The following is a 24,943-nucleotide window of genomic DNA, read 5'->3' as shown; positions in this document are numbered from 1 at the left end:
CTATATATAGTGGAGGTTTTGGGGCTGCCTAACACACGAGAACATCTCCCTCTTGGCGCAGCCCTACCTCTCTCCCTCCTCGTCTCTCGTAGTGCTTGGCGAAGTCCTGCTGGAGTACCGCGCTCCTCCACCACCACCACGCCATCGTGCTGCTGCTGGACCGAGTCTTCCCCAACCTCTCCCTCTCTCCTTGCTGGATCAAGGCATGGGAGACGTCACCGGGCTGCATGTGTGTTGAACGCGAAGGTGCCGTCCATTCGGCACTAGAATCATCAGTGATTTGAATCACGACGAGTACGACTCCATCAACCCCGTTCACTTGAACGCTTCCGCTTAGCGATCTAGCTACAAGGGTATGTAGATGCACCCCCCTTTCCTCGTTGCTAGATTACTCCATAGATTGATCTTGGTGATGCGTAGAAAATTTTGAATTTCTGCTACGTTCCCCAACATTATCACCTGCAAACAATATTTAGATTATATTTATAAATTATGGTATTATTGTTGGGGAACGTTGCAGAAAATTAAAATTTTTTCCTACGATTTCACCAAGATCCATCTATGAGTTCATCTAGCAACGAGTCATGGGAGAGTGATTGCATCTACATACCACTTGTAGATCGCGTGCGGAAGTGTTCAATGGAACGGGGATGATGGAGTCGTACTCGCCGTGATTCAGATCACCGATGACCTAGTGCTGAACGGACAGCACCTCCGCGTTCAACACACGTACGGAGCGGATGACGTCTCCTCCTGCTTGATCCAGCAAAGGGGGAGGAGAGGTTGATGATGATCCAGCAGCACGACGGCGTGGTGGTGGATGCAGCAGAACTCCGGCAGGGCTTCGCTAAGCAACTACGGGAGGAGGAGGAGGTGTAGCAGGGAGAGGGAGGTGCCCGGCCTTCAGGGTGCGGCCACCCCTCCCTCCCCTCCCTTTATATAGGTGCAAGAGAGAGGGGGGAGGGCGCAGCCTTGCCCCTTCCTCCAAGGAAGGGTGCGGCCAATGGGGGGGAGGAGTCCATCCTCCCCAAGGCACCTCGGAGGTGCCTTCCCCCTTTAGGACTACCACTTGGCTCCTCAGCATAATTGGATCCTAGAATCAATGAAACAAATTCACCATCAAACGCTGAAGTGGTTGGATTATAAATGGCACATTAAAACTCGTCGTAAAGATAATTACTGTAGTGTTCATCCAGGTCATGCTACGCAAAGAACCTAGCTGTTGGGCCATCTCTTGTAGAACTAAGAAACCCGAGTCTTTGCTGTGACAAACAGAATAAAAACTTGAGATTTCTACATACTGCATCTTATTCATCTGAAAAATTTATTAAATTACCGCCGAAAATTAAAAGTCATGTTGTCTTGTCGCCAATCCATGAGCTCGGTGTTCCATCCAATCACCCTAGCCTGCAACACTTCATTGAGTTCTTGCTTCAAAATAGTGATCTCCTTCATCATCTCTTTGTTGTGAGTGATATTTCCCACTTGTCGTACGTCTAGTGATGGATTATATACGATAACCCTTTTCCTCATCCGATTTACCACAAGTAGACCATACGAGGAGTCCGGGATAGACAACGGAAGTAGATACTACAGAAGGTCAACACAGGTTAAATGATATCAGGAAAGGAAAAATAAATTAGGAATAAAAAAGTCTTACAATTGTGGAGTTGAACACATCATATCTAGGAAAGGGCTGTAGAACAGCATTGTTGATCAGCGTCGAGGTGCGCTGCCCTTGCGGCATCCAGGAATACCTTAGAGCTCGTGATTGAGCATGAAACTGCAAGTCAAAATAATGTTTTCCTCCAACCATGTTGGTGCCCGCATGCCTCTCTAGTTCAACGCTCGCAAGCTTATGAACAACGAGATTGAAGCATTCGGGATGTAGGCTTGCTGAAGTATGAAATAGTGTGTCCTTCAGCTTTCCGAGGCTGATTTCGATCCGGTACGGTGTATCGCTTCTTATCCAGATTGAGCTGCACGTAAAAACACATAAAAATGGTTAGCACTATGAGTGGTACTTTAAAACATAAATTGTTCATATGGTAATATTTTCTAGATAATCTAACAGCTATGAGCGGAACATAATATTTTGATAACTATAGAGCATGAAAATTTTTGCAGCACCTTCTAGCAAAAGCTAAAATTCAATAAAAATTTCTCTATAAGAAAAAAAATAATTTGTTAGAAATTAAGAGGAAAATTTAGGTAACACCCATTATACCAAGTTTGCTGGCTGTTCAAAAACAATATTAAATTGTTGTACAATATAGTAAGGACATTAAGCTTTTCAACATTTGTACTGCAAATAATTTTAGCAGATTGTTATTCATTACACACGGTTGATGTGCAACAGAACTACTGCCAAATCATTTTCCATACTTTTTTTCTACTGATGCACTCAAAAAGTAAGATTTAATCTAAAGAAAAACAAATCAAGAATATAATACACCTATATTCAACAGAGTATGCTGTGTACGACCTAGTTCTAATGAGATTTATTTCGATAAAATAAACTTACAATACCATAACTTACTCTAGTGTTTGCTCATCATGAACGCCGTTCATAAAGCCGAATATATATTCGAGTGCATCTTCCACAAAATGCCTTGGTGGGGGCAGAAGATGCAGGGGCACGGGCAAATCCTCCTGGGGGTCGGCCACAGCATCGTGGAGCTGGAGGGCAGCCTCATTGGGGTCGGGGGCAGCGGCATCCAGGGGCCTGAGCACAGAAACGCCCTGGTAAGTGCGCGCTGCCACAACCTGAATCGCCGGCGCATTGTTTCCAATGATGGGCTCCATCGCTGATCGATACACGTGAGTGATCGTTCACCGAGGTGTCCTGGCAATTAGGATGTGGATGCAGCAAAAATATAAACATATATATTTTTAATTGTTGTGATGGCCGAAGGAAGAGCAAGGAGAGGGAGGACGGATGGCAGAGGAGAATAACACATATACGTAGGCCACGCGGGGAATAACTGGGTAGCAAATCATGGCTGAATATAGTTCTACCATATATACCATTGTTTTCTACCATATATACCATTGTATTCTACCATATATACCATTGTGGATCGTGCAGATCTATTTCCTTTTTCCATCAAATGCACACCTGTTAAAAAATTAGAAAATATGTAAAAAAATCATAAGTTAGTAAAAAGAATATAGTTCTACCATATATACCAGTATGAATTAAATAAAAATCTTTTCATTGCTTGCATGCCAAGTTTAGCTACAGCAAAGTTAAATTCACGGCAATTAGGATCTCCATGCAGCATATATATAAACGTACTATACTTGAAATACAACTTACATTCACTGCTATAAATCAGCATTTGGTGTGAGCCTAAGACAACAAACAACAACATAATATCGAAGAATTTTGAGAACTTTTGGCCTGCCTAGAAAGCTATAAATATTTGCAACAAAAAGGCACCAAAAAACTATGTTCTGCCACATAGAAATCCCCAAATTCCTTACAGTTTTCCTGCTCATCACTAATTCCTAGCGTGGCAGAGGTGAGAGCAGCGGGCGAGGGAGAGGAAGTGATAGCGGGTTTTGAGCTGGATGCGGGCATTGAGAGAAGTGACGATTTCCGCTTTGTACCTCTTAGAGGAAAATGACAGTAGGTGCAGAAACAGTTGGAGGAACAATGCTGCCTTCGAAGGATGTAAATATCATGTGCACACACATGCATTTGCCTAGTTTAGGAAAACCATGAAACCATGGCGACTCATCTCATCTAGCGTCAAGCCCTACTACAGAATGCCTCCGGTTCACCTGGGGCAACAAACTTGCTCCTGACCGCACGTTTTGAAAGCTGATTCTCATTTTGAAAGCTGATAATATCCTCATTTCGTTTAATCCGATAAGCAGCACGTTTCCTTGCATTGTACTGCTCCCTTGCATTTTCGGCGTATATTTTGCATTCATTATTTAATGATACAGTTTTATGATGTTCGGAAGCTGTGTCCTCTGCATTTAAAAATACAAATAATGGGAAGGTGGATATCATGCCTATGGATACCTTGAGTACTATCTCGTAGCTGCATCTTATGAATAGCATGATCGAGTGTTAGGTTGGCCGTAGCTGCAAATGTTTGACCATCATCATGGTACCCAGGCCTTACACATTCTGATCCATCTGTACAGTTTAGTAAGCATGAATACAAATTCAATATTTGTCTGGTATGCACGCAATCAATCATGTACCTGTCTCCGTCGTGTAATAAGGGCCAACATTTGCAGCTATGGTTACGATGCTTGGATTACCATCCTTCAGTTCTGTCTCGCTCGTAGGTGCTGCAAGACATTAAGCATGGTACAAGTCATGGTTACACTTGCACATCAGGCATCACATCACAGTATTTTTCGCACTTTATATACCGGGTACAGTCGCGCATATAGCTTCTACTTTTTCATCAACGGGTATCAAGTTTGCATTGTATTCTTCAGCATTTTTTACGGTCGTATGATCTGCAACACATTATGCAAAAAGCTCAATATTAGCATAAAAGCAAGTATTCCTAGTACAGTGAACACTACCTGTAGCTACAACGTCTTCTTGTTGATGTTCACGGGATTTGCTTCTTGCATTACCCATTCGCAAATGAAATGACCGCTATCTTTGATGTTTCTGTGGCTGTGGTGTTTTTGAGGCCTGGAAAAAACATAAAAGCTACAATGATTGGACGGATAGAATAGATGCAAGATGAAAGCAAGAGAGAAGGGGAACTTGAAGGCATGAATAAGAAGGTACATACAGTACATGTTTATGCTCATTGCATTCAAATATATAGTGTAATTGTTATTCAATGATCAACAGTGTTTTCATTCCTTGCAATGCCAATTGGTGCTGGTTTTATTTCTTATTGGTCCTTTCTTAATTTTCTTAATAATGCATCTTGGCCAGGCCAGCCCTCCACCTTTCTTGGTGCTCACACTGGTCACCTTTCGGTTACGCCAACAAGGTGATAGTACAATTTCTGATTCTGTAATCTAACCTCACAAACAAGTTAATCAAGATATATGCTAAAATTGATGTACCTCTCTAATTCAAATGAAATGATCCATGCTATAGATGTAAAGTGCTTTTCTTGATGATCCGCCACCGTAAATGCATCAACAAGGTGATAGTACAGTTTCTGATTCTGTACTCTAACCTCACAAACAAGTTAATCAAGATATATGTGATGATCATTGTTGTAACAGTTAATCAAATTAGTTTTCCTACGCAACAGCTAGGCAACAACTATAGTTGTGCAACAACTATTGTATGGTGCTTTCTCATTGAGACAATATGATGTTTTATGCACCTTCTCATCTGTAGGGTGACACGATAGATATTCTGTACAATTCGTGACCTGCAGTCTTGATCTATAGGGTGACACGATATATATTTTTCATGCCTGTGTGTATGTGATGGCTATGTGTATGCGATTGATGTAAATTTCTGATCTGTTTTGTACGTAGACATCTCTGTCTTTGTGTATGAAATACGGTGGCGATCTGTGATACCTGGAAGGCGTCTGGCGGCGGATCTTGTACGCCGCAGGCGCTGGCTCGTGAAAGGGATAGTCGGCGCCACGTCCTGGAACTGTCCAGTGTCAGGTCTTCTGATCTGTTTTGTATGTAGACATCTCTGTCTTTGTGTATGAAATACGGTGGCGGATCTGTGATACCTGGAAGGCGTCTGGCGGCGGATCTTGTACACCGCAGGCGCTGGCTCGTGAAAGGGATAGCCGGCGCCACGTCCTGGACCTGTCCAGCGTCAGGTCCTGAAGGGGATCCGCGCCGGAGCAATGGATATCGGCGGCCTTGATCCGCGCCGGATCCTCGAAGCGCTCAGCGGAGGGTCCTGCACAGGACCAGCGCCGGAGCGGTTTTGATCCGAGATGAGCGCGCAGGGATGGCGGAGAAGGACCGATGGGCGGCGGCGGGCGAAGGAGGGCACTGTCGTCGTCTGTTCCTCGGAAGAAGAACACGAGACCTGAATAGTTTTCGCACACTATTCCGGTTTTTTTTCGCTGGTTAATTTTCGCCGGTCCGTGGTCAGTGGTTTTTTTTCGTTCATCTCAGTTAATAAAGACGGGATGACGTGCGTGTGCGGGACTCTATCGCGGGGTTTTATCTGGTTTTCCGCGGCTGAGAGGAAGGTGGGAAGAAGTACCATAGAAGTACCAAAAAAGGTCGGGTGAGGTGGGACGAAAATAAAACCCGGAACGCGACCGCCGCCACCCACCCACCCACCCACCGGAGCCTATCCTCTCCTCTCCCTCTCTCCCTCCAGCGCGGATCCTCGTCGAACTCCATACCGTCGAGCTCGCCGTCGCGGATCCTCGTCGAACTCCGACCTGCCCTGGTGACGGCCGGCCCAAGTCCTCCGTCGACGGCATCCCCCTCTCCTCCCCATCTTTTCCAGTGACGTCCTCATGCCGATTCGCCTCCTCCCCGACGATCTCTCTTCGCCAGAGGCTCGGAGGCGCCGACATCCCTCCTCGCCTACCCAACGCCGGTCGGGGATGACCGTCGGCTGCCTCCTCCTCCTCCCCTCAGAGCAGCCGTACGTGGTGAGCTCTTTCTCTCCCCCATATCTGATCTGGACGCCGCTTTCAATTGTACAGCCATGTCATCAATCAATACGCACCATTTTTTGGTTCATTTTGTATGTGCGTGCGTGGTCGAGTTTTGATTATATAAACCTCGAGCATTTTTTGTATAATATATGCACCATTTCTTTGGTTCTACCAAACTGAAATCAAATCTTACCCTCCCTGTTCGTGAGTGATGAAACACTTTGGACCTTGTGATGATGTGCCGATTATACTCGCGCTGGGTGCCCTCTTTAGAAGACGATTCTGATGCTCAAACGCAGCACCGGCCAGATCGATAAGGAATTAACTTATCAAATTCGAAACACAACCATCAAGAATAGCAGATTCTGAACCTTTCCCAACTTCACGAGTTTAGAAAATGTGATGTACACTTTGGTTCATTTCACAGATAGAATTGCAGTTTGCTTATTCTAGAGCTATTATAAGGCTGCGGCGCCATTTGTGCATTGTCACACAACAGTCCAGTCCAGAGATGAATTTTCGATGAGTCGAAAACTTTGTAGTAGGTTCATTTTGTTTGTTCTCCACACTCTGATTGCCCTCGTTGGTCATAGTACTTGTTTATCTTGGCAGAAGAAGTATTGGCGAGTTTGTTGCACATTCTGTACAATTAAAGTCTGAATATGATGCAGGCGCATGATGAGGACTACGAGGCGGACAAGTATGAGGACCCAGACATGCGGGACTCCATGACAGGACATTGTCGAGTTCAGCACAACCGTGGTGATGCCCTGTAGGTCCCTGCTCCCTCTCACCAATGGTTCCCTGCAGCAGGTAGCTCCTGCCTCTCATTTTCAACTGTACAGGCATATGATCATTACGCACCACCTTTTGGTTCAATTTGTTTGTGCGTGGTCGAGTTTTGACTAAAACTGGAGCATTTTATTATTAATTCTATGAATATATGCACCGTTTTTTTTTTTGGTTGTACCAAACTGCAATCTTACCCTCCTCGTGGATGACGAAACACTTTGGCTCTTATGATGCTGTCCCTAATTATACTCGCGCAGGGTGCCCTCTTTAGAAGAGGATTGTGGTGCTCAAACGCAGCACCAACCAGATCGATCAACCTCTGGCCATGTAGGAGACCTGCTTGTGAGGAAAAGATCATTTGTTCGCAATAAGGATAAGATAATAAAAACTGATTGGAATGTTGTGGAGACGCCTTTTTATTTTGGGCTTGCAAAGCGAATAAAGGTCGATTCTCCGTAGTTGTAGTTGCAGCGATCGTTCTTGCCGTGTCTATATAACTATTTGTAGTGCTAATGAACTAGCAGTGGTAGATACATGGTGGCATAAAGCACACTTGCATGCTTCTGCTTATGTACACTGATTTAATCCATTGTTTATTTTAAATCTCCAATGCACTTTTCATATATGACCGCGGCCTCTACGAGGTCCGGACTGTGGTCAGGGATGTTGGTCCCAGTGTTGGGTGGCCTACCCTCACTAAAACCAACTACGTCGAGTGGGCCGGGATCATGAAGGTCAGGCTCCAGGTGTGGCGCATGTGGGAGGCAGTCCAGGACAGCAACGTCGACCACCTAGAGGATCGACGGGCGCTGGACGCCCTCATCGCCGCAGTCCCGTCCGAGATGCAGTTCTCGCTTTCCAACAAACGGACTGCCAAGGAGGCTTGGGACGCCATCGCCGCAGCACGCATCGGCAGCGACCGTGCTCGCAAGTCCACCCTGCAGGCACTTCGTAAGGAGTGGGAGAACCTGGGCTTCAAGCCAAGTGAGGACGTTGATGACTTTGCTCTCCGTCTCAACACTTTGCTGCAAAAGATGGTGAAGTTTGGCGATGCCACCTATACCAAGGAGAGAGCTGTCGAGAAGCTTTTTTGGTGCATTCCCGAGAAGTACAAGCAGATGGCTCGCTCGATCGAGTCGTTGCTGGACCTTTCCACGATGAAGATCGAGGAGGCGATAGGCCGTCTCAAGGTCGTCGACACCGACGAGCCACAGCCCCCCTCGGGGCCCATCACCACCGGTGGGAAGCTGCTCCTAACTCGGGAGCAGTGGGATCCCAGCCTTGGTGACAGGAAGAAGGGGGAGCCTTCCCCCTCGACGGGCGGCCGCAAGCGTGGCAAGCAGCGTAAGGCGCGAAGAGGCCCCCCGGGCAGGGCACAAGGACGTGCCGAAGGTGACGCCCGCGGAGGCGCCAAGGACGGCGCCGCTGGCAAGCCCAAGCCGGCACAAGACAGCAGTTGCCACAACTGTGGCCGGTTTGGCCATTGGGCCAATGAGTGTCGGCAACCACGACAAGGCCAGGCTCACGTCGCACAGGCGAAGGAGGAGGAGACGACTCTGTTCATGGCGCATGCAAGCATTGAGCTATCCTCGGCGACTCCAGTCGCAAAGGCTTTCATCCACCTCGATGAGCCAAAAGCACACGCTCTTCTCGGCGATGGCTCCGGGAAGGACAAGACTACGGGGTGGTGCCTCAACACCGGCGCCACCCACCACATGACCGGTCGAAGGGAATTCTTCGCCGAGCTCGACTCCGATGCACGAGGCTCCGTCAAGTTCGGGGATGCCTCCGTTGTGGAGGTAAAAGGCGTCGGCTCCGTCATCTTCACCACCAAGACGGGAGAGCACCGGCTGCTCACCGGTGTCTACTACATCCCCGCGCTAAGGAACTCCATCATCAGCTTGGGACAGCTGGATGAGAACGGCTCACGCGTGCTGATTGAGCATGGGGTCCTACGCATCTGGGATCGCCAGCGTCGCCTTCTCGCCAAGGTGCCCAGAGGTGAAAATCGACTCTACGTCCTTGATGTGCAGGTGGCACAACCGGTCTGTCTCGCTGTCCGTCGGGACGACGAGGCGTGGCAGTGGCATGAGCGCTTTGGCACCTTCATTTTGAGGCCCTGAAGCGTCTAAGTGCCAAGGAGATGGTGCGAGGCCTGCCATGCCTCGACCATGTGGAGCAGTTCTGCGATATCTGCGTGCTGACGAAGCAGAGACGACTCCCCTTTCCCCAACAGGCGAGTTTTCGGGCCAATGAGAAGCTGGAGCTCGTGCACGGAGACCTGTGCGGCCCGGTGACGCCAGCCACACCAGGAGGTCGACGCTACTTCCTGCTGCTCGTCGACGATCTCTCCCGCTACATGTGGGTGATGATCCTCGGCAGTAAGGGAGAAGCAGCGGACGCCATCAGGCGCACGTAGGTTGGTGTGGAGGCAGAGAGCGGCCGCAAATTGCGGGTGTTGCGCACTGACAACGGCGGCTGAATTCGCGTCGTACTGCGCCGATGAGGGCATCCAGCGCCACTACTCCACGCCGTACAGCCCACAGCAAAACGGCGTCGTCGAGCGGCGCAACCAGACGGTTGTGGGGATGGCTCGGGCTCTCCTCAAACAGAGAGGGATGCCAGCTGTTTTCTGGGGAGAGGCGGTGCTAACGGCCGTCTACATCCTCAACCGCTCGCCTACTAAGGCACTCAACGGCAGGACACCGTACGAGGCCTGGCATGGGCGGAAGCCGGCGGTCTCCCATCTGAGGGTCTTTGGCTGCCTTGCCTTCGCCAAGGAGCTCGGCCACATCGGCAAGCTCGACGACAGGAGCACTCCGGGAGTCTTCATCGGCTACGCGGAGGGCTCAAAGGCCCACCGCATCCTCGACCCAAAGACACAACTTGTGCGCACAGCGCGAGACGTCGTGTTCAACGAAGGGCGAGGGTGGCAATGGGACAAGGCGGTGGACGACGGCTCGACGCCGACGTATGACGACTTCATTGTCGAGTACGCCCACTTCAAGGAAGCTGGGGGAGCAAGCAGCTCCTCTTCGCCGGGCATGTCTACCCCGGCCCCCAAAACTACATCGACTCCAGCGCCTGCTACGCCGACGACACCACAACCGGCGATGCCGCATACTCCAGCCCTTGCGGTCACCACTCTGGGCTCGTCTTCATCAGCACCAGCTCACGCAGAGCACAACCCGATGAAGTTCGCTTCCCCGCTCACTCACGACGAGGAGCGTATCGACGCGTGGCATGACGGCGAACCGCTGCGGTACCGTACGATGGATAATCTGCTCGGCGACCAGCCGGTGCCGGGACGGGTGTCACGTGACCTGGAGGCGCAGCTACAGCTCGCGTGTGAAGACGGCGAACCACGGTCCTTTGCAGAGGCCGAGAGAGACGCGGCATGGCGCGCCGCGATGCAGTTGGAGATGGATGCGGTCGAGCAAAACCGCACCTGGGAGCGTCACCGCGCAATCACCCTTAAGTGGGTGTTCAAGCTGAAGAGGGATGGAGCCGGCGCCATCATCAAGCACAAGGCTTGCTTGGTGGCCCGAGGCTTCTTGCAGCAGGAAGGAGTCGACTTCGACGACGCTTTTGCTCCCGTGGCACGGATGGAGTCCGTGCGACTTCTTCTTGTGCTGGCTACCCAGGAGGGCTGGCGTGTCCACCACATGGATGTCAAGTCGGCATTCCTCAACGGCGACTTGAAGGAGGAAGTCTACGTGCATCAGCCACCGGGTTTTGCAATTCCCGGCCAGGAGGGCAAGGTACTCCGCCTGCGCAAGGCCCTCTATGGCCTACGGCAGGCACCTAGGGCGTGGAACGCCAAGCTGGACTCCACGCTAAAGAAGATGGGCTTCGAGCAAAGCCCGCATGAGGCTGCCGTCTACCGACGGGGCAGTGGAGGAAATGCCCTGCTGGTGGGCGTCTACGTTGACGACCTGGTGATCACCGGCACCAAAGATGCAGAGGTGGCGGCGTTCAAGGAAGACATGAAGGCCACGTTCCAGATGAGTGACTGGGGCTCCTCTCCTTCTATCTAGGGATTGAGGTGCACCAGGACCACTCCGGGATCGCGCTTTGACAGTCCGCATACGCCAAGCGCATCGTTGAGCTAGCTGGGCTCACCGACTGCCATCCAGCTCTCACTCCGATGGAGGAGAGGCTGAAACTGAGCCGCGACAGCACGACGGAAGAAGTGGATGCTACGCAGTACCGGCGCCTTGTGGGGAGCCTTCGCTACCTCACTCACACACGGCCGGACTTGGCATTCTCCGTCGGCTATGTCAGTCGGTTCATGGAGCGACCAACGTCGGAACACCAGCAGGCAGTGAAGAGGATCGTCCGCTACATAGCAGGGACCCTCGACCACGGCCTCCACTACCCTAGGTGCCCTGGGGCGGCACACTTCGTCGGGTACAACGACAGCAACCACGCCGGCGACATCGACACCAGCAAGAGCACGAGCGGGATCCTCCTCTTCCTCGGCAAGTGTCTCGTGAGCTGGCAATCAGTCAAGCAGCAGGTGGTGGCCCTGTCCAGCTGTGAGGCTGAGTACATAGCAGCCTCCACCGCCTGCACTCAGGCGCTCTGGCTTGCTCGACTGCTTGGTGATCTTCTCGTTCAAGACACCAGAATGGTGCAGCTCCTGGTGGACAGCAAGTCCGCCCTGGCCCTGGCAAAGAACCCCGTGTTCCACGAACGGAGCAAGCACATCCGACTGAGGTATCACTTCATCCGCAGCTGTGTGGAAGAAGGGAGCATCGAGGCGAGCTGCATCAACACCAAGGATCAGCTCGCAGACCTGCTCACCAAGCCCCTTGGGAGGGTCAAGTTCCTCGAACTTTGCTCCAGGATTGGGATGATTCAACTCTCCCACAAGACAACGTAGGACTTAGGGGGAGAATGATGGATAAGTCTGTGTACTAGGGTCATTGTGGGGCTGCAGCACATGGTCCTTGTGGCAGTTAGGAGGATAAAATCCTGGACCATCAAGGACTGGCTGTTAGGATAGAGGTCTGTTCTTGACCATCAAGGACTGGCTGTTAGCATCTTAGACTAGCATCTTAGACTGGCATCTTAGCAGCATCTTAGCATATGCGTTGGCTGGCTAGCAGCCTATAAATATGTATCCCCAACCCCTCAGGTTGGCATGGCATTGTGTGAGAAATAAACCAACGAAAATTGTCCCAACTCTCCTAGTGTCATCCACAACTATCAATGCTCAGGCTGAAAGGTCTAACAACCCTCACCCTTCTAAGGGAATCATAATACAAGTTTTATGTTTCTGTAACAAAATCTTATAAATAACAAATCTCTGACTTGTTTATCTGGTTACCATGTTCAGCTGCGTCGTAACCTCCATGTCCCGCTACTATGGCTGGATGGACTACCTACTCCTCGTGCACTACCTTAGCTTCCGACATTGCATGATGATGGTCTGGCTGCAACCATGGCAGTGGTGCCCCCCATCCTCCTCCCCTCACAGCGGCTGTACGTGGTGAGCTACCCCTCCCCTGATTTGGTTCAATTGTACAGGCATATGATCAATGCGCACCATGTTTTGGTTCAATTTATATGTGTGTGGTTGAGTTTTGACTAAAACTGGAGCATTTAAAAAAATATTCTGTGAACATATTCACCATTTTTTTGGTTCTACCAATCTGAAATGAAATCGTACCCTCTTCCGTGGACGATGAAACACTTCGGCTCTTGTGGTGATGTGCCTATTATAGTTGTGCTGGGTGCCCTCTTTAGAAGAGGATTCTGATGCTCAAACGCAGCACCAGCCAGTTTGATCAAGCCCTAGCCATGTACTGCCTCCATCCCAAAATGTAACATCATTTTTGACACCGGTGTAAAAAATGATCTTACATTTTAGGACGGAGGGAGTGTGAGGCTAGGTTGCGAGGAAAAGATCATTTGATCACAATAAGGCTAAGATAATAAGAACACATTGGAATGTTGTGGAGAGGCCTTTTGATTTTGGGCTTGCAAAGCGAATAAAGGCCTATTCTCTGCAGCTGTAGTTGCAGTGATCGTTCTTGCCATGTCTATATAACAATTTGTGGTACTAATGAACTAGCAGTGGTAGATAGATGATGGCATAAAGCACACTTCCATGCTCCTGCTTATGTACACTGATTTAATCCACCCATTATTTTAAATCTCCTATGCTCTTTTCATGTACGACCAACTGAATCTGACAAGTCTTTGTCCTTGTCAATGTAATTCATTCTAAAATGTATACAATTCTTCTTGAAACCTATGGCTGGTGAATCTTGTTTTGTAGCAAGATTAGTAATCTTTTCAGGTTTCCCCATGACGGGTACACATTGCAGTTACCATAATTTGGTTCAACTACAAAATGCGATGCTTCTGCTTAACAGCCTGCATGCTTCTGCTTTTTACAATAATTTGGTTCAGCCACCATTTTTTTTTACAAAATAGTTTCTCTAGAGCACGAAGCTTGTTCTTAATCAGGAGAGCATGATATGCTCATTTCACATAGTAGATGCCTGATCTTTCCAACGCCCATGCCAAGAAGTCCTCCCCACTAGTTGAGCTCAAATGAATGTTTAGTATAGCATCAACGTCGGGCCAGAGGAAACTCTGACGAACCACATCAGCCTTCCAATCCCTACCAATCTACCAAGTTTGAGACTTTTTCTGGAGGTTCTTTGCCTAAACAACTCATAGCCTTACACTGCTTTTTCGTTAACTTGAAAAAACCTCATGTTATAAGTTGGAATAGCATGAATGTCCCACTTCAGTAAAAGCACTCTCTCACCACACGCCAAATTCATCTCTTACCAGTTACCACCCTTGAATTCTGCTTCTAATTTTGTCGCCCAGGTGACGTGCCACTCGTAATCCTACCAGGACAATCAGGAGCCCCAGATGCCGAGGATCAACTTCAGATTCTCCCGTGTAAGTTATTTGGATACAGAGATGACAGAGAATCAGTTTTCCTTAAGCACGATTTCAGGTGTTATACCTCAAACCTTATTTGGATTATCTAACTAGTTTGTGATTATGTAAGTAAAACCGAGCTTCCTATAAATCCAAAAATCCAATTTTCAGAAAAACAACTATTTTTGTGTGTGTAAACGTGTTTTCTGTACACTGGATTGCAACGGGACTGCGGCAGGTCCTAGCAAGAAACCATATATATATTTACCTTAACAGAAAAACTAACCAAAAAATGATTTACCTAAAAATTCTCTAAAAGAATGCTCTAGAAAGACTCATGTCTAATTCTTGGTTCCCAAACAACCGTGAGGCTTCAGGACTAAAAACACCGAGCTCCTCTGTATCTGAAGAATCTCATTTAATCTGTTCACACTGCACTTTGAAATTGATAAAATTCGAACTGTCATTTGCAAATAATAGATGACTAACCCAAGGTGAGCATGCACTTGCCGAGATACATCTGTCCACATACGCACCTCCAAAGTTGTTTAACAAGGAAGTAGAGTCTTCAACATATATGAGAAGTAAATGCGGTGGCATGGGATCCCTCTTTTTTTCTGACTGGGACAGTAGGAGCTCTGCATTTTCATTTCAGTAGGGAAAACTGTACAAGACTGAAGCAAAACAGCTGAGGAAACAAGAGAAAAACTAAATCCAAATCTGTGCAAACAATTCAATTGCAATGGGGCTGCAACATGATTGCAATGTTCACTTGTGTAGAAAAAAAGTGTTCTCTGTAAACTGGATTGCAATGGGGCTGTGACAGGTCCAAACAAGAAACCATACATATTTACCTTACCTGAAAACTAACAAAAAATGATTTCCCTAACTATTATTTTTCTGAAAACATGTTATGCAAAAAATCATGTCTATTTCTCGGTATTCAAACAACTACGTAGGGTTGCGAGGCAGGACTAAAAACACCAAGCTCCAAAGTTGGAATGATAAAATTCAAATTGTCATTTACATAAGTTGGAATTGGTCAAACACGTCTATATCCGAAGAATCTTCTCATGCACTTTGGAATTAATAAAATTCAAATTGCCATTAGCAAATACTCCGTAATAGATGATTAACCAAGGTGTGTGTATACTTACCCAGATGCATGCATCTGTCCACATACGCGCCTCCCAAGTTGTTTAACAAGGAAGTAGATCCTTCAGGACATATGAGAAGTAAATATGCTGACATGGGATCTCCTTGTCATATCTCTCTCTCTGTTTCTTTTTACCAGAACAGCATGAGCTCTGCATTGTCATTTCAGTAGGGGAGAAATTGTACAAGACTGAAGCAAAACAGCCGAAGAAACAAGAGAAAAAGAAGTCAGAAACTAAATCTGAAACTGTGCAAACAGTTCGGCTATACACAGGTAGTAACACCCTCACTCCCATGCCTCCTTGAGGAGGCCAATAGCTTCTCTAGCCAAAGACAGGACCATTGCACTGGAGGTCACCGCGGCCTTATGCTTCAAGTGATGTAAACCGCCGCTGAGCATTCGTCTTGCACAACCAATCACTGATTGAAACGGCGGCAGTCAGGGCGCCTGAGCAGCAGCCAGAAAACAGCACTGGCCAGGAACCAAGTTTTCTTTGCACAAGGACAATCCAGAGAAAGGTGGGTGGCCGACGCGATTGTTTGGTCGCAGTTGGAGCAAACATCATGGTTGCAGCATCTCTGAATGTAGCGGGTTCAACAAGTTTGGCAGTAAACCAGCAGCACAAGCCACTGCATCTCCCACATGATCTCTCAACACAGCCCCACCAGCCTCCATTACATTCGTTTGGTTTGGACGAGCCATCGATGTTCATTTCAATCCAGCCAGCCGGCGGTGGTTAGATTGAGCAGAAGGATCTGGGAGCACCATGGTGTTTGCTCTAACTTTGACCAAACGATTAAGTCGGCCTATCCTCACGTCTCCATATCATGATCTTATGGCACTTGAACATATTGTCTGAATAATTTCTTCAGTGGCGTCAATGCGATGTGCGTGTGGTACCTGGTGCAATGGCTGCTGATATGCATTTTACTCTAGGTGAAAGCACACCATTACAACCAACCAACTACGCTTTCAGAGCGAGCTTGGTGATGAGCTCGTTCACAATGGAGAGATCGGTTGCAGCTATGTGCTGCCATTCACTTGTCACCATGACCTGTCCCAAGTCTGCAGCAGACTGAACTTTGAGGAACTCCAGGCAGGTCTCCTTCAGCGCGTGGCAATGGTGCTGAGCAGCTAGACCAAGGATAGAACGTCACCGAGCTCATGTCTATGTGCCCCCATAGCCTTTCCTCGCACATCGACTTAAGGCGCTGGAGATCGTACCTGTCCGCCGCTGCAAGCAAATGTTGCAGCCACATAACCTCATCGGCTCGACCTTCTCCTTCTTCTGCTTCCCCTTCCACCTCCATCTCGGGCATCAAATCGGTGTAGACGAAACTGAGCAAGGCCTTGAACACGTTTGGTTCCATGTCTTGTATCTGTATGGCAATCCCCTCCTTCATGGGGCCGAAGAGCTCTGCCATGAAGATTGCAGAATAGCTCCAAGCTCCAGATGACGATCACACCCGAATAGCCAACCCACAGGCCGGAGGCCCTGCATTAAGAATCTCTTTCCTGATATTTGGGGATGAGCGATCCAAATTTCCAATGGCACTGGCTTACTACGGCAACAAACTAAATGTCTAATTACTATTTGTTGACATCCCCTGCAACAAAGACAACATACATATGGCTAGTTCATAGATTAAGGGGATTCCATACAAGATTGTCATCACATATATTTGATCCTGAAAAGAACTTGAAAAAGACAGTCTTCCTTGGCACTGACCAAAAGTGCGAAGATGTATAGAACACATAGAAGTATTGATTGGAAAACAGAGGCAAAAAATGAGACTGTTTCCATACAATTCAATAGCTTTATATAAAACAACAACAACAACAAAGCCTTTAGTCCCAAACAAGTTGGGGTAGGCTAGAGGTGAAACCCATAAGATCTCGCAACCAACTCATGGCTCTGGCACATGGATAGCAAGCTTCCACGCACCCCTGCCCATAGCTAGCTCTTTGTCGATACTCCAATCCTTCAGGTCTCTCTTAACGGACTCCTCCCATGTCAAAATCGGTCGACCCCGCCCTCTCTTGACATTCTCCGCACGCTTTAGCCGTCCGCTATGCACTGGAGCTTCTGGAGGCCTGCGCTGAATATGCCCAAACCATCTCAAACGATGTTGGACAAGCTTCTCCTCAATTGGTGCTACCCCAACTCTATCTCGTATATCATCATTCTGTGGGCTAACTAGATGACAGCTCTGTCCAGCTGTATGCTTGGCAAAGCTATGAACATGACTCAGTTTCAGTCGGTAACGCACTCTGATGTAAAACTGTCAAATAAATCAAAATGATATTGCAACCAACTGACCTCTGTCTTAATAGCGCAGCTTCTTGTTCATAAAAGCTACTGAAAATTCAGGGATGATGTGTGTGGGACACGGCCAAAAAGGATTATAAATAGCTGGACACAAATTGCCAATCCTCGTTACCAAATAGATAACGGGAGACTTAAGCAAGCCTTCCATTAGTTAGATAATTCTTCCATTTAGATATCTCAGTCTCCAAAAACAAATATGAAATTCGTTACGTTATCGAAGATGAAGTCATAGAAGGAATGTGTGCTAGTAAATTTGATCAGCTTGGTTACCTGAAACTTACTTGAGAAATGCATGTTCCATTCCTTGTTAATGTTACAAAAGGTACAATGCCCAAATTTGGTTTCAACAAAAGATCAAAAGAGTGTTAGTAAAGTTTAACTGAACAGTTACACTTGACTAATATCTCGATGAAACTTAACACAATTGCCAAAATGATTATTTAATGGAAGGCAGAACTCTAAAACAAAACAAAAAATTCAAGAGGGTGTACCTTATTTGTTTTAAATTCTGCTTCGCTTTCAGCAAAGCGTGCCGGCCCTATCTCTAAAGCACCAAACTTCCACATTTTAGGAGATTAGCTTACCATGTTTAGTAGCTTGCTTCTCAGCTATACTCCCCAGCCTTTCATCAAGACATTATTTTCCAAGTCTAGCATTATAATTTGTCGAGTAAGAGACTTCATTTCAGTTCAGCAGACACTCATATCCCTTCCGACTGCATTATCAGATGTCATGCATAATATTTGCAGAATATAGCAGGAATTAGCTCCAGACAGACAGGAAGCACAAATCACTCAAAATAATCATTTTAGCTAACAGTGCATAACAGAATTAACTAACAGTGAGATCATCTAATAGATGGACTTTACTCTCAAAATATATGTGTGCATCTTCATCACAATTTGGGAAAGTAGCTATCCAAACCAAGATGTTGCAGTCTTAGAGAACTCATCTCATACCAGAGTTGGCTCCAGACGCACACGAAGCACAAATCACTCTGCTACTTCTGCTCTGTCAGCGAACTCCACCCCATCCCCGGTTTGGCGCCTGCCACATTGCTTGCAGCCACCACCTGACAAGCACACCAATCATGTAATCCACCTAGCCAGGTGTCCGAATAACATGTAATTCACCACATGGATCGGAATCTGTATAATAAAATCAACTTCAGGCAAGGCCCACCAGCCAGCACATGAGGACGAACACAAACTCCTTTTTCTTAAATTTTATATACTACTATACAAAAGAAGATGATTAGTTTGGGGTGAACTCCATCTAAATTTATCACTGAAAATTATCACATTCAACGATTGACCTCAGATTCTTCAGGGGAATGGCAGATCCATCACATGACTTCAAGTGGTAGGAAGTAGTGCGTGTTAACAGCTATGCCCTATTCATGGGATACCTTTCCATGGCCATCAGGGGCCTAGGTTTCCTGGCTATTACCTAGACCACTGTCGTTCTGCTGTTCTCCTTGGAGGTTTCGTCTCCATGCTGGCTAACAAGGACATTGGGTGTCTAACAATCATTACCCTCCTTCAGACAGCTGGGTCAGTCCTCCTAATCATCAAGTCATATATTTGTGATGCATAATTTCTTTCTTTTTGTGGCTCCATCTTTCTAAGATGCGTCTGGATATGAAGGTTTGTTTAGTAAATGCACTTGTTATCCCTTTGTAACGCTGTTTGTGTGATGTATATATAATGAACAGGATCTATGATGTCTTTCTGAATGAAATGCTGGACTATACAGAAACTGCTATCAAGTGTGACAAATGCTGTTATGGACAGCTGCCAAGACTAGCCAAGGAAACTCTTGTATATACTTCTTCAGCTCTTCCCACTAAAACTAAAGGAGCTTTCATAGCAGCCCTGGCAGGCATGATTGTCGACAACAGGAAAAACAGTTCCATGGTGACAATGGCATGTGAAAACCTCAAGGACCTATGTATCCAATGCACCGAGAATGCTGAATGTCTCAAGAAACTGCTGGAAGCCCTACAGTTGTGATGCTAAAGGTGTCATTAGACGTCAACTCAACTCAACTGTCCAGACTCCACTAGACTAGACTGAAAATATTTGATTATGTAAACTGCTGCCATTATTGCCAAACTGAAATGTATAACATCAACTCCTCTTGATATATGTTGCAGATCTTGAGGGAAATAAATGCAGATTTAGAAGGTCCTGATCCGCGAGATGTTCAAGAGTGATCTGTGTACAGGAAAGTGAGCTCTCGGCCACACTACTTGTCTCTCTGTGTGACCATACGCTATACGCTGATCAGTGCGTATCCACATCTGGCTCATCAGTTTGTGCCAAAACGAACGCATGAGGCACAAGGCATCGATCCTGTCAATACTTTTGCCTGCCTCGTCGAGGAACCTAAGCAGTTTCTGGACGAAAAGGAGCAGCAGAGATCTGGTGGCCATTCCACTTACACCCCCATAGTCGTTGTCACGAAGGGGAAAATTATGGGACTGTAGCAGAGGCAGGAGAATGGGAAGGGTCAACTGGCCACGACAGGTTAAGGCCGATGCATCAGTTGGAGGACAAGTATTCTGGAGGGGTATGCTGCTTCAGTTTCTGCGGCTTCAAAAACGAGATCAAGGCAGGCTGAGGCTGATCCAGCACAATAATTCACCTCTGTCATGCCTAGTATGTTTCTACTTATTCTAATTAAAACAGTGTATTTCAGTGTCTACTACTGCCAGGCCATGAACGACGTAAACTGGAGTATATTATGTGTGCGTTCCCAAAAAATGTGGTCACTGCTACTAGGATTTCCCGTTCAACTAACGATGTCATGGAGACACAGATGATCCGGCAGATTAGACAGACCATCCTCATGACATTGTTCCCGGCCCGACGGTTTGCTTGTCAACTAACAAAGTCAACTAAAATCTCCCGGGCCAGTTCTTGTTCCAAATACTAGTCGACAGCCATCCCCGATTCTTTTCATCAGTCCAGCCCAAAACATAGGTAATGGCCGGCCCGACGGTTTGCTTGCTTCCTAATTAAATTCAGGCTAATGCATGTGGGTTCTTAGATTTGGCACAGATTGATCTCAAACTAAAATCTCCTGGGCGAGTTCTTGTTCCAAATAATAGTCGACAGACCATCCCCGGTTCTTTTCATCAGTCCAATCCGAAACATAGGCAGTGGCCGGCCCGACGGTTTGCTTGCTTCCTAATTAAATTGTAGGGGTTGAAGCGGCATCCAAGAGTCTAAGGAGAACTATTTCACCTGGTGTTTAATTGTTGAAGTGTTTTTAGTGGAAATCGCCAGTGTGACACCTGCTACTAACAAATTGACTTACATTGCTTTCTTTGCTGGGCTTTTGCAAGCGGGCTCAAAGAGAGTGTGGTCACCTACTCTGGGCCGACTGGATTATATTGAACGGTTATCTATAGGATTTAGTGTTATCAGATCCTAAATTATGGGACAATTTAAAATTAAACTAGGAAAATGTGTGAATACATGAAAAATAAATAAAACTCTAGGCTTCAGAAACGGTATTACATGCATAAATTGATCTTCTATCTGATACATAAATTAGTAGAAAACAGATATTTGTGGTACAAAAAGTGATCACAAAACAATTTGTGGCTCGAGTCCATTGTCATAGAAAATAATAACAACATTAGAAAAAAATGGTTTAACAATTTATTCTAGTGACATAATGAACCAAAACAATGTGAACAATAAAGGAAAGTGCATTTCAAAATAACTAACATGAGCAAAAGAAAGTAAAAGTATATAAATTATACTTCTTTTTATACCTCACAGTTGTCATCTTGTGATAGCTTTTATAGTATTATTTTTTCCCATACTTTACCCATTAGTTACGATGTCGTGACAATTTTTTTGCTCTTTTTATAGTCCCAAAACTAACAAGCTAGATCTAATTGCTAAGACTAGGAGGATGTGACAACCGATGGATGTGAAAGATCATTGATGTCGACCAAGGGGGTGAGTCGAGGGGAGTGAATAGGCGACTAACATTTTTTCATTGATTTTAGGAATATTGTGGAGATATAAAGGTCGTGTAAAATGCAACTACATGAGATAAACCCTGCATGTAGTACACAAGCAAATACACGAACAAGATTAACAAGTTTGATGTTTCTATCAGAATTTGTGTTCCTCTGATGTTTGTTGGCATATATATCCATGGGCGTAAAGGCGCAGAGCATGTGGTACCTGACGCACTGGCTGATGGGAGTGGTGGTGTGTGTGGTGGGAGTGGCCACCGTCTACATCGACCTCCACACATACAGGGAGAGGACCCGCAGGAGAATCAGGTTCTAGACGGTGCTCCTCACCTCCAAGATCTCCAACATGGTGCTCATCTACCTCCTGCAGGACAGGTGGAACCACTCGTGCGGCAAGAGGCGGCCACCAACAAGCAATCAACATGTTCAACGACAATGGAGAAGCCGTCATACCCCACCAACGACCCAAGGGGGTGGCCGTCATGCCATAACAATAGTATGCCGACGGGAGGGAGCTTGGAGGAATGGCACCGACGATCTGTACAGTTCCCTCCGATTCGTTAATTCAAGCTGAAGATTGGACAGCTTTCAGGATCACATAGCTAGATAGACAGATACACGTTCACACTGTTGCATTTTCACCAGGCCTGGCCATTTTCAGGATCGCATTATCAATCAACATGGAGATTGCTGAAGCCAAGGTACGGAGTATGTACTCAGATTCACACTGCATGAAAGGAATGCATGACAATAGATCAACATTGATGTTTGCTTAACTGAATCTATAAACCATCCATGCCTTGCGCACATATGTTTGATCCTCTTATGCGTACCAGAAGCCCCATGAGGACACTGTTACGAACTAAACTTTGGAAGCAAGCTTGGCAATGAGCTGGTTCAGAACGGAGTGATCGGTTGCACCTATGTGCTCCCAGTCACTGGTCGCCATTACTTGTCCCAAGTCTGCAGCTGACTGAACCTTGAGGAACTCCAGGCACGCCTCCTTAAGTCCACAGCATTGGAGCTGCGCTGCCACAGCAAGGATGGCCGACACCGAGCTCAAATCTATGTGCTCCAACAACCTCTCTTCACACATCGACTTGAGCCTCTGGAGATCAAACCTATCCGCCGCGGCAAGCAAGTGGCGCAGCCACGTAACCTCATCAGCTCCACCTTCTTCTACTTCTGCTTCTCTTTCCGCCTCCATCTCTGGCATCAAGTCAGTGTAGATGAAACCAAGCAGTGCCTTGAAGATGTCCGGTTCCATGTCTTGTATTTGTATGGCGGCCGCCGTGGTCCCCTCCTTCATGGGGCCAAAGAGCTGTGCCATGAATACGGCGGAACGGGACGCGAGCACACACCGGTGGGCGGCGAACATCTCATGGCCGACCTCGAACGTCACATCGGCGCCCACCTCCGTCACTAAGAGATGGCTCAGATGCTCGCTTATGTTAGATGACGGCACCTTTACCAAGGGAGCAGCAGCAGCAGCTTCGGCGATGATGAAATCACACCGGATGGTGAAACAATCATCCTTGAGATGATCTGACTTCTCAAGGTCCTCTCCTTTTATGAAACAACTGCGGCCCCAAGTAGAGCCACTGCCAGAGAAGTCGCACGCTTTGATTGCACGGATGAATGCTTGATCTTGCTTGCTAACCTCATCAACCAAACTAAACTGGAGATGCACCTTCACGGGCCGTGCAACATCCTGGTCAAGCACAAGATAAACCGAGATGGAACCGACATCCTCCGGGGCATAACCATTGGGATGGAACCTCAGAACCCATTGATAGCCTCCAGCTTTGAATGTGCGACCCATGATTGTCCCTCCATTGGGCAGGTCTTTGATGCGGGAGTAACCTTCCACCACAAGCAGGTGATAGTAGCAGCTGCCTCTGCTGGCTGCGCTGGAGCCGGAGTAGATCATGTCCGATTCCGCCGACAGCCGCGGCAGCCTGCCGCCACTGCCAGCAATGACGGATACGCCGGCGAACGACATGGTTCCTGCGATCTTGTGGGCTAGCAGCACTTTGACGATGTGGGGCAGCAGGGGTCGCTGGGCGAGCGGCGAGCCGGCGACAGGGGAGGGTGGCGTTGAATGGGCGGGGGAAGAGGCGGCTTGGGGGAACGGCCGCACGAGGGAGGGTTTCGGCAGGCCAGTCAGCGCTGGGGAGAGCGGCGCAGGGTGGGGGTCGACGGCGAAGCGGCGCAAGGGGAGTGGTCGACGGCGAGGCGGCGCAAGGGGAGTGGTCGACGGCGAGGCGGCGCAAGGGGAGTGGTCGACGGCGAGGCGGCGCAAGGGGAGTGGTCGACGGCGAGGCGGCGCAGGGGAGAGCTGTGCAGGGCAGTGATCTGCGGCGAGGCGGCGCAGGGGAGAGCTGTGCAGGGCAGTGATCTGCGGCGAGGCGGCGCTGGGAAGTGCTCTGCGGCGAGGCGGCGCTGGGAAGTGATCGACGGCGACGCGGCGGCGAGACGTGGAAGGAGGCGAGGGATTTGGCGTTGGAGACGGCGGCGGTGCGAGAGTGGCGAGCAGAGCAGGAGAGAGCTAGGTTACAAACTGGCGGAGCGGCCCATGAATATTCTGCGCGGTGGGCTGAAAAAAGTCCTGCTGGCCCAATTGTTAGGGCTTTTACGCGAAATTCGGCCGCCGCGCATTTATTTTTGAAGAACGCTCACACTCAGCCGACTGATAAGAGCGTCTCCAGCCGTTCGGCCTCCCAGGCGCCGAAAAAGAACGGCCTGAGGGCGAGCCAGCGCTAGATCGGCACCTGAGGCTCGGTTTGCTTTCAGCCACGCGCCCACGGTCGCCGCGGATTCGGCGATGTTTTTTTGCAAACTCGGCGATTTTTGCACGAACTCGGTCATATTTCGTCCAAATTTATACAAAAACTTGGAAATATGCATGAACTACGCCTAATAACTTAAAAACGAACTAAAAAAGCCTAGCCGCTGCCGCCGCCGTCTACATGCCGAGGAGCCTGTAGAAGCGGGTGTAGTCGCCACCGTCGTCGTCGTCGTGCGCCCTGCTGCAGCCCTCGCGAGGGGCACCGACAACGCTTGACGGCCCGGCCTCGCCATCATCATCACAGTCGATGACGATAACGCCGCCCTCCTCGGCGCGGCCACGGGCCTGGGTCTCCAGGTACGCCCGACGCTAACGGCGCACCTGCTCGCGGACG

At 48.0% G+C, this 24,943-nt stretch overlaps 1 protein-coding gene and 2 long non-coding RNA genes across 4 annotated transcripts; 2 read left to right on the top strand and 1 right to left on the bottom strand.

Annotated features, from left to right (window-relative positions):
- Positions 1–6,250: 6,250 nt before the first annotated feature.
- On the top strand, positions 6,251–8,422 carry LOC123146158 (uncharacterized). Its single transcript, XR_006472631.1, has 3 exons — positions 6,251–6,575; positions 7,253–7,394; positions 7,631–8,422. It is a non-coding gene; the product is annotated as an uncharacterized lncRNA (long non-coding RNA).
- A 4,463-nt stretch (positions 8,423–12,885) lies between these two features.
- Positions 12,886–20,615, top strand: LOC123146149 (uncharacterized). Of its 2 annotated transcripts, XR_006472629.1 has the most exons (3): positions 12,886–14,297; positions 19,094–19,784; positions 19,920–20,615. It is a non-coding gene; the product is annotated as an uncharacterized lncRNA (long non-coding RNA). The 2 variants fall into 2 exon arrangements; XR_006472627.1 differs by lacking the exon at positions 12,886–14,297 and having other exon boundaries at positions 14,307–19,784.
- A 1,891-nt stretch (positions 20,616–22,506) lies between these two features.
- On the bottom strand, positions 22,507–24,327 carry LOC123146141 (BTB/POZ and MATH domain-containing protein 3-like). Its single transcript, XM_044565730.1, has one exon. The coding sequence runs from the start codon at positions 23,761–23,763 to the stop codon at positions 22,624–22,626; it is 1,140 nt and encodes a 379-aa protein (XP_044421665.1). The 5' UTR covers positions 23,764–24,327; the 3' UTR covers positions 22,507–22,623.
- Between the last annotated feature and the right edge of the window lie 616 nt (positions 24,328–24,943).

Source organism: Triticum aestivum, chromosome 1B (genome assembly GCF_018294505.1).
Source record: "Triticum aestivum cultivar Chinese Spring chromosome 1B, IWGSC CS RefSeq v2.1, whole genome shotgun sequence".
In the NCBI taxonomy this organism is placed as follows: Eukaryota; Viridiplantae; Streptophyta; class Magnoliopsida; order Poales; family Poaceae; genus Triticum; species Triticum aestivum.
This window is presented reverse-complemented; position numbering and strand designations above follow the sequence as displayed.

Bases quoted from the DNA above. Each gene is read 5' to 3' on its own strand.
- LOC123146141 (XM_044565730.1), bottom strand. From the start codon at position 23,763: ATGTCGTTCGCCGGCGTATCCGTCATTGCTGGCAGTGGCGGCAGGCTG.